General features: G+C 39.0%; 1 protein-coding gene and 1 pseudogene across 1 annotated transcript; both read left to right on the top strand.

The window, feature by feature from the left end:
- Positions 1–733: 733 nt before the first annotated feature.
- Positions 734–7,791, top strand: LOC121260600 (protein NRT1/ PTR FAMILY 5.10-like). Its single transcript, XM_041162540.1, is given in 8 exon segments — positions 734–1,256; positions 1,393–1,496; positions 1,499–1,975; positions 1,978–2,142; positions 4,227–4,352; positions 4,470–4,687; positions 5,975–6,519; positions 6,872–7,791. Coding segments are annotated over 8 exon segments (2,973 nt in total). The 5' UTR covers positions 734–735; the 3' UTR covers positions 7,689–7,791.
- Positions 7,792–9,041: 1,250 nt separating this feature from the next.
- LOC121260599 lies at positions 9,042–10,178 on the top strand (annotated as a pseudogene).
- Positions 10,179–10,526: the final 348 nt, after the last annotated feature.

Below are 10,526 nucleotides of genomic sequence, written 5' to 3'. Positions count from 1 at the left end.
TAAATAACAAATAAGTGTATAAAAATAAACTGAGACACATACATTTATGTAATTCGGTATAAAGCCTACGTTCACAGATTGTTTGAGGATAAAATCTATTGTAATAGACGATTTCACAATCTCATGGCCTCACGTAATCAATGGAGGAATTTAGAGTTTCAGGACGTTGAAGATGATGGCTCTTTTGGAGTCGTCGTGTGTGGAAGAGTCCGTGCGTAAAGAAGTCGTTGAGAGTCCCTTTTAGAGATCTCCTCCTTTTATAGAGATTTATTTCTTTCTTTTGAGCGATTGAGTCTTCCTTGCCATAAGAACCATTTTCCTTTTAGGACCCGGAGTCAATTTTGCCTTTATCTCTGACTAAATTCTTGGATTTCTCTCTGAGCTAGATTATTGAACTTATATCTTCCCTAACTATTAGCAAGAAATTTTCAATGTACTGAATCCAGTTAACTTTATCCATAACGTTTATGTTTCATGGTTCCTTCTGCTTTCGGCTCTGGTGATATATATTGTATGGTACCTAGGACTTCAAAAAAAAAAAAAGTGTTGAGAATGTTGTGGCCAGAAATGAAAAATTAGTTTCAAACTTGATTTGAAATGACCATGATGTATCGGTCGGGTTTCAAACTTCTGCTATGGTTTTTTTTTTTTTTTCTAAATGAATCGCAGGGCCTAGGCTTGTTGACTCTGTCAGCTGGGTTGGTTAGTACAGAAAGTCATGGAAGAGGCAGGTCTATGCTTCCTTCTCTCAGCAATTCAGATTACACAGACCCAACCAAAAGAATGTCATCTTCTTCTCAGTTTGTAGAGATCTTATTCTTGTTCTCTCTATATCTAGTAGCTGTTGGGCAAGGAGGACAGAAGCCCTGCGTTCAGGCATTTGGAGCTGATCAGTTCGATGGAGCAGATCCAAAGGAGTCCAAAGCCAAAAGCTCATTCTTTAATTGGTGGTTTTTCGCTGTATGTTCGGGTGCCGTTTTAACAGTTTTAGTCTCGAGTTACATACAAGACAACCCTAGCTGGAGTCTTGTATTCGGAGCCCTGTGCATTATCATGATCGTTGGACTATGCCTCTTCTTGTTTGGAACCAGGACTTATCGGTACAGTGTAAGAAGGGAAGAAAAAAGCCCATTTCTGAGAATTGGTGGGGTCTTTGTTACTGCACTTAGAAATTGGCGGAAGACCCCCCTGCCAATAGCTATTGATCAAGAGGAAGCTCACGGAACCTTGCAGCACCATAGCTCTAAAAACTTCAGGTAAGAGGAACCAACACGATTCACGCCACCATACTATGATTTACAACTGCCCCTTTAGGGACAAACGAACACGTCAAAAAAATTCCGATTACTTGGATCAAAACTTATGTAGTGATTGGTTCCTCTAACGTGGCAGGTTCCTCAACAAAGCCTTGCTGTTCCGAGTTGGTTCGGAAGGCGGTGGTGGCAAGGTTTATACCGTGCATGATGTTGAAGAAGCAAAGGCAGCTCTTAGTCTTGTTCTATATGGGGAACGAGCTTGGTGTATGCTATTGTATATGCGCAGTGCTCAACTTTCTTTACCAAGCAAGGGGCTACTATGGACAGAACAATATTTACTGGTTTTGAGATACCAGCGGCTTCACTACAATCCTTAATCGGCTTGGCCATTGTACTTACTATTCCCATATATGACCGCATTTTTGTTCCAATAGCAAGAGCTATAACCAGGAAACCCTCTGGCATAACGATGCTGCAGAGAATTGGAACTGGGATGCTTTTATCTGTCATTTGTATGGTAGTTGCTGCTCTGGTTGAAAAGAAAAGGCTTGAAACTGCTCAAGAGTATGGGCTGGTGGATATGCCAAACGTGACTATACCGATGGGTATATTGTGATTGGTTCCTCAGTATGTGTTGTCTGGAATTGCTGATGTATTCGCCTTGGTTGGTCTGCAAGAGTTCTTCTATGATCAGGTCCCAATTGAATTGAGGAGTGTCGGTGTGCCCTCTACCTCAGTATTCTTGGCGTGGGCAGCTTTTTAAGCAGCTTTCTTGTATCTGTCATTGAGGCAGCGACTGGCGGCATTGATGGCCAAGCTAGTTGGTTCGCTGATAATCTTAACAGGGCGCATCTCGATTACTTTTATTGGTTACTTGCTGGACTCAGTGCAGCTGCATTTACTGCCTTTTTGTTATTTTCAAAATCTTACATTTACAGTGGGTCGAGCAGCAGAATGTAAGTGCAATAATTATTATTATTATTATTATTATTTTGGGTGTAAGTGAGTAGGCAGACGGATATATAGGGTCGTAGAAGGAAAATAAATAAACAAATAAAAATGCAGTTTCTCTCCCATAAGACTGCAACACAAGACACTGAAACCGGTATGCAGAAGCTGCAACACATGGGAAATGAGGCTTAAGGGCAGGTTTTGGGGGGATGAGATGAGAATTTTATGTTTTGTTTGAGAATTTAAAATATTATGTTTTAATATTATTATTGTATTGGGATTTGAAAAAGGTGAATTGGGATTTGAAAAAGTTAAATTGTTTATTATATTTTATATGAGAATTTGAAAAATGTGTAATGATGAGATGAGATGAAATGAGAATTTTATATCTTATCCCATCTCCCAAACCTGCCCTAAGGTTGGCCAGTCTTTATGTTGATGATCTTTTTTTATTATTATTTAAAAAAATCTAAATTCTGAAAAATGTCACCTAGTGGGTAATATTGTGCATGCGTTAAAATAATTTGTGAAGTGATTGAATTCAGAAGAATTTCCTGTTAGGTTACGTTTATGGAAGGAATGGTAATTTGTCGAGATAAGAAATTATATTGTAATTTGTTATAGTAGTTACGTGTATTGTCTCCTAATCCTATTATAAGTGGAATGAAAGATAATTTACCAATTTAGAATCAATTTCACATATTTTCTTTCAAATAGTGCATAGTACTAGCAAATTAAGCCGAATCGGCCTCGTTTGGTTATACAGTTTAGATAAGATGTGATAAGATATTTTGTTAAAAGTTAAATAAAATATTGTTAAAATATAATTTTTTAATATAATTTTTATTTTGAGATTTGAAAATATTAAATTTTTTATTATATTTTATGTAAAAATTTAAAAAATTTATAATAATAAAATAAGAAGAGATAAAATGAGATGAGATGATTTTGTGCATTCATGTAAATCGCATCAAGCAAAAAAGAGGGAGGGCCAACTAATGGGCCTAGCTCAAATTTGGATCAACTTCATGGATCCCCGGTGTACGGATTGAGTCCAAACAGATTGGAGGAGTTGGTTAAAAAATTGTGGATTTGGATTGTAGAATACCAGCAATGCCGTATCACAAAAGAGGAAATACTTATATCAGTCGATGTAGCTGCAGCACACCAGGAAAAAAAAAAAAAAAAAGAAAACACTATATATAATATATGGAAAGTGATTGATGTATAGCCGTGTTCATCATAAAATGAGTTATAGATGGAGTTAGGACAAAAATGATATTATCTTTCAAATTAGATTATTATTTATTTATTAATTCCTGGTACGTACACAACGCGTGGCCAATATTCAATGAGCAGCACTGCACTTATCAAAAATATATTCCGAATATATGTTCCGAATGTATATTCCGAAAAGTATATTTTACTTTTTTATTTTTATTTTTTATGTATTTTTTTTATCATCATAAATATTTTTAAAAAAATAAAAAAATTTATAATATTATTAAAAAATAATTTCTTAATCACTAAATAAAAAAATAAAGTAATCTTTTTGGACACTTTTTGAATCTCGAATTTGAGACCCAAACATCTCTCACGTTCAATTATAACTGTAATTTGACTACTTGCATTGTCATTCGTGTGTGGTCACGTCTATAATAATTAATAAAAAAAAACGCCTGATTTTAATAGGAAAATATTACATTCTTATTTTATTTTATTTTATCTTACTATCTAAATGAATATTAAGTATATTTTATATTTAAAGATGTACTATTTATCTTTAAAAATAATATTTTATTCTAAAATATCATATCTAACTACTTTAATATTTTCCGCATTTTTCATATTTTTCACACTTTAATATTTTAGGATTTGAATGATTTTAAATTTATATGTACTTTTAACAAAATTTAAAAGATGATTTTATGAATGCAGGGCTAATGCTACGTTGGTAGCTGCGTTGCATGTGGACTATCGACTGTTGAGTATTGTTGGGGGATCCCGTTTGGTTTGTAGAAATGGCCATTTCTACAGTTGACACGCCACCGCTATTACACACCGTCGATGGTGCCGTTGACTTCAAAGGCCGTCCGGTCCTCCGATATGACTCCGGGCGCTGGAGAGCCGCATCTTTCATCATAGGTAAGTCTAGACTACTCTTATCCTCCGCGGAATCGACTTGACCAAATAAGAATTAGCTAGATCATGGATTTTAATAGATTTTTTTTTTTTTTTCCTGTCACCGTGGATTTGTCGTAGGTGTGGAGGTAGCGGAGAGGTTTGCATATTATGGGATAAGCTGCAACCTGATAACCTATTTGACGGGGCCGCTGGGGCAGTCCACGGCCACTGCCGCCGAGAACGTGAACGCCTGGTCCGGAACGTCGCAGCTGTTGCCTTTATTGGGCGCATTTGTGGCCGATTCTTTTCTGGGGCGCTACCGCACTATTGTCTTTGCTTCTCTCATCTACATCTTGGTATCTCTCTCTCTCCCCGGCTTGATTGCTTCGCAATTTCTTCGTAAAAAAATATAAATTCTGAAGTTTTTCTCGTTTAAAGCCAATGGGTTTTATTTGGGCTCAATGAACTTTAAGCTCATAATATCATGCCTATGGTTTTTCTTTTTAGCTTTTTCGCCCAAAACATGCACGTGTATCATCTCACAACTCCTGGGTGTATGCTAATCCACAGACCGCAATACACAACTTGAGGAAAAAAAGAAGCATCAAAAGGTGTACATTCAAATTTCTGTTCTTGTAAGAATATACACCCGTGCCTGTTTTGGATCGCCACCTGATCATGCATACACACACACACGAGCAACTACACCCCCCCCCCCCCCCCCCCCCCCCCCCCCCCCCCCCCCCCAAAAAAAAAAAAAAAAACTCGGATTTGCTCATCTTATTTACACCCTTAGTACACCTCAAACTATCAAAACCAATAACTCATCCCTCAAACTATTAATTTCTTTCCATTTGCACCCTCCATCTATTTGACCCGTCCACTCTGATGAAATATTAAAATTTTTGAGTGAATTTCCTAATATATCTTCTCTGATATTTAATTAAAAAAAAACAATAATGCCACCACGATAGATGGCCCTCGCTAACAACCCCTGGCTCCTTGATCGGTCACCCATGAGTGTTAAGGGATGGCCCTGATTTTTTTAATTATTATAATGGTTTTTTTAATTTTTATCTTAAATTAGGTCACTCAGGTAATATACAATTTATAATGAAATGATATTATGGTTCCGTTAAATTTAACCTTCAGATGGATGGTTGGAGTAAAAATTGGAAAAATAAAAATTATAGTTTGGAAAAACAAATTGTTGGTTTTGATAGTTTGGGGTGGAATTGAAAAAAATGTTATTGGAAGCGTAAAATGAAATTTCTCTTACAATAATAAGTCATTTTCTTGTTTATGGGAATTTCATTGCAGGTGAAACTCCAAAAGTTGCTTTTCTTATACTTGAAACTCAACACTTGCAAAGTATGTATTCTACTAACTGGTTCTAGTGAGATCATCTGTTGTTTCACATTTATGCACCGCCTTTAAGCCAACCATGGGTCATTGGCCGCATTGTTATGCGTGGAATCTGTTTTGCAAGCGGTTCACTTCAACATATAACACTATAAATGAATAACACACGAGCTCAAACTGGATATCTATCGAAGTTTTAGGAAGAATGTCTTGTTTCAGCATCCGTGTTTTGCATGTTTTTACTGCTTATCATCTTTGACATGGATTGAGATGAATAACAGGGACTAGGTTTGTTGTCTGTGTCGGCTATGCTTTCTTCTACAAGCACTTCTGACTATGTTCGCTTCAAAACTACATTAGATTCTTCGCATGAGCTCCAAACAATCCTTTTTTTCTTCTCTCTGTATCTAGTAGCAATTGGGCAAGGCGGGCACAAGCCTTGTGTTCAGGCTTTTGGAGCAGATCAGTTTGATGGACAAGAGCCAGAGGAGTGCAAAGCCAAAAGCTCATTCTTCAATTGGTGGTACTTTGGTGTATGTGGGGCTGCTGCTGTAACAGTTTTGGTCTTGAGCTATATACAAGACAATCTTAGTTGGAGCTTGGGTTTTGGAATCCCTTGTATTGTGATGGTGGTTGCACTGGGTATTTTCTTGATTGGTACCAGGACTTATCGGTATAGTGTTAAAGGGCATGGAAAAAGCCCATTTTTGAGGATTGGTCGTGTTTTTGTAAATGCAGTTAGAAATTGGCGGACTTCCCCTTCGGCAATAGCTATTGAAGAGGAAGCACTTGGAATTCTGCCTCATCATAGCTCTGGACAATGCAGGTAAGACCAATGCATTTCATCTTACGCTTGTATTTTATAAGGAATATCCAAAAGCTACAAGATAGCTCCAATGAAATAGTTACATACGTACAAGATCTCCAATAGTACTTTTATTTCAGTAGACTTGCCAGGTCCGTTACAGTTTCAAATTTTGAAAATAGTCTGTAAGTTATTTTCTTGTCCCATTAAAGCTGTTCCGTCTATTACGAACTTGTGTGTACTGAAAGATGTAACTTTTAGAAGCTGATCATCCCTCCCCAACCCCAACACCCCCCCCCCACCCCCCCCCCCCGCGGGGGGCGCTTATTTACAGTGCAAGTTACATAGCCATTTGGATCCTCCATTGTGGCAGGTTCCTCAACAAAGCCCTTCTGTCCCCACATGGTTCAAATGAAGAAGGCGAGGTTTGTACTTTCAGTGAGGTTGAAGAAGCAAAGGCAATTCTTAGGATCGCTCCAATATGGGTTACAAGCTTGGGATATGCCATTGTTTTTGCTCAGATCTCAACTTTCTTTACCAAGCAAGGGGCTACCATGGACAGAACAATTTTCCCTGGCTTTGAGATACCGGCTGCTTCACTACAGTGTTTTGTCGGGCTGTCCATTATTATTTTGATTCCCATATATGACCGCATCTTTGTTCCTATAGCAAGAGTGTTCACCAGGAAACCTGCCGGCATCACAATGTTACAGAGAATTGGAACTGGGATGATTTTCTCTATCATTTGCATGGTAGTTGCTGCTCTAGTTGAAAAGAAGAGGCTAAAAACTGCTCAAGAATACTGGCCGGTTAACATGCCTGATGCTACTGCTCTAATGAGTGTGTGGTGGTTGGTTCCTCAGTATGTATTGTCTGGAACAGCTGATGTTTTCACCATGGTAGGTCTGCAAGAGTTCTTCTACGACCAGGTCCCAATGGAATTAAGGAGTGTGGGTCTGGGCCTCTACCTCAGTATTTTCGGCGTGGGGAGCTTTTTGAGCAGCTTTCTTGTCTCTGTAATCGACGAAGCAACTGGTGGGGATGGCCAAGATAGTTGGTTCGCTGATAATCTTAATCGGGCACATCTTGATTACTTTTATTGGCTACTGGCAGGAATCAATGGAGCTGCACTGGCTGCCTTCTTGTATTTTGCAAGATCTTACATTTATAATAGGCGAGTAACGATTTAGATACCTTCATTATACTTTCATTTCAATTGGTTGCGAGTAGTAAGCAAATATGTAATGTAGGTGGGGGTAATATGCAGGGAAAAAAAATGCAGTGTTAGCGTATCATCTCATTATTGATGCAGCATATATATATATATATATATATATATATATGGGATGGGACAGGGAGACTTGTACTGAATCATTAGCCAAGTATGCGTATCTGTAAATGTAAATGAAGCCAACTGCATACTCATTATTCTTTTATATTAAAAATTGGGTAAAATATATATATATATATAAACTCACTCCTCTCAAATTACTATTCAAATATCTTCGATCCCCTAAAATATTACAGCCATCCGTTTATAACCATATAGATTAGTAGACTTTATTTCTAGTGAAATTTGTACAGCGATCGGAGGAGGGATTCAGTTGAGAATGTGTGTGCGCTGTAGGTGCGCAGACGCCCAATCTGTTAACGTATTTGACAGTGCCCCTGGGGCAGTCAACGGCCACTGAACGTCAACATCTGGTCGGGAATGGGGTGATCGTTGCTTCCGCTCTTGAGGTGCGTTTCTGGCGGGCCGACTCCTTTCTCTGTCTCTACCGCATCATTGTCTTTGCATCTCTCCTCTACATCCTGGTCCGTCTTTCTCTTTCACTCTCTTCTTCTTCTGCTCTTTTTATTTTTTATTTTTAATTAGCCATTGTCAGAAAATGAAGGAAAAAGTATTTTGAGCTAACTTACCATCAATTTGCAGAGAGTTAAAAGCCAAACTCTGATAAGATCCCAAATGGCAGCGTACGTAGATCAATAGATACGAGCTTGGTAGCATGCATGCTAGCTTGTCTAAAAGCTTTTGAGTTTATAACTTCGGAATTCGGATGCAATTATTTTATAGGAACCCTCGCCATTGCGATGACAATCTTCAGCCTTGCATTCAGGCATTTGGGGGCGATCAATTTGATGGACGAATTAAATCCCGATGGAAGAGCTCAAAGCCGAAAGGTCATTCTTGAATTGTTAGTATTTTGGTGGTTTATCTGTCAGCGGCTTGGTAACACTTGCCATCTTGAACTTTATACAAGACAGCCTTTAGTTGGGGTCTTGGTTTTGGAATCCCTTGTATCACGATGGTGGTTGCACTGGTTATTTTCTTGCTTGGAACTTGGACTTACCGGTACTGAATGACAAAAGCCCATTTCTGAGAGTTGGTCGGGTGTAACTGGGGAACCACCCCTACGGCAATAGCCATTCAAGTGGAAGCTTGCCGCACCAAAGTTCGGAAGAATTCAAGTAAGACAAATATGTTTCAGCAGATATTTATTGATTTGGGGGGGGGGGGGGGGGGGGGGGGGGGGGGGGGGGGGGGGGGGGGGTGAATATAAAAGCCTCAAGGAGCTTCAATTAGAATTTTGAAATATTTAACCGTGCAGGATTTTCTCTCGTAGGACTGGTGCACATTTGGATTACTCTTCTCGCTAGGAGGGCTTCATTTACCATTATAGAACAGAATTCTTGGTCGTGAAGCAGAGCAATCCATGCTCCATAAAGGAAGTCCAGTAAGATTACTTGCTAAAATAACTCAAGTCTCTGTCTCAACCCACCTTGCTAGATTCCCAAGTATTGGATAACTCTCTCTTCACGTGGCTAAAGGGACAAAATTAAATTAGTTGCTTGTCTAGTTCATCATAACAGTAACTCATCTCTAATAGCGACTTGTATTTCCTGATACGGTAGGTTCCTCAACAAACTTTTTCTTGCACCAGATGGTAATTCCAACGAAGGTGGGGAAGGTGTGTAGCGTCAGTGAGGTATGGATGACAAGCTTGGTGTATGCTATCGTGTTTGCACAGCACCCTACTTTCTTTACAAAGCAAGGAGCTACGATATTGGATAGAGCAATTGCGCCAGCCGCTTCTCTTCAATCCTTTAGCAGCCTTGCCCATTGTTCTCCTTGTCCCATATATGACTGCATTTTTGTGCGGCGCCTATAGCGAGAGCTTCCACCAGGAAACCCTGGCATCACAGCGCTTCAGAGAATTGGAACCGGGATGCTTTTATTTCGACGGCAATTGTAGCTCAAGTCGAGATGACAAGGGTAAAAACTACTCAAGAATATGGGGTGGTTGATTTTCCGGAGGTGACGGTCCCGATGATCAGCATATGGTGGCTGGTTCCTCAATATGTCTTGTTCGGGATTTCTGATGTTTACCCCGATGGTTGATCCGCAAGAATTTTCCATGATCAGGTCCCAAATGAATTGAGGAGTGTGGGGCATGACCTGTCCCCCAGTATCTTTGGGAGTGGGGGAGCTTTCTCATCGAAGCCACTGGTAGGAATAATTGAACCACGTAAACTTTGTTCTGCGATTGATTTCACTTTTAATTTTAATTTTTATCTTATCGTTCATAACACTCTCCGGAGTTAATGCAGTACAATTGACTCTCTTCCTATATTCTGTAAAATCATAAATTTAGCAAATGACTAATAAAACAAGTTTCGAAAGACTGAAAATGTCCAAGTTTGGAGCTGGCATCATGTATGTATATATACATCACACCTACGTACCTAATTAATTTAAATTCCAACCACTTTTTAAGGCCCCGACCCTGAGAACGGACTATGTACCTAGTAGTAGTTCTACTTGGATTAGTTGGATGTACATACAACGACTTGTGTACCCCCAAGCCCCCTTGATCAAAAGTTTCATGACATTACGTGCCTAGCTAGCTTGTTCCAACACTTTCAGCTGTAAGGCCCAGTCCAAGCCAAGCACGAGTTCTATAATTCTAATGACTTGGTATTTTGGGAGGTTGATTATATTGAGATGGTTGGTTTAAAACAATAATTTT

This window comes from Juglans microcarpa x Juglans regia, chromosome 4D (genome assembly GCF_004785595.1).
Source record: "Juglans microcarpa x Juglans regia isolate MS1-56 chromosome 4D, Jm3101_v1.0, whole genome shotgun sequence".
In the NCBI taxonomy this organism is placed as follows: Eukaryota; Viridiplantae; Streptophyta; class Magnoliopsida; order Fagales; family Juglandaceae; genus Juglans; species Juglans microcarpa x Juglans regia.
Note: the sequence above shows the minus strand (reverse complement) of the source record. Positions and strands in the feature narration are given on the sequence as shown.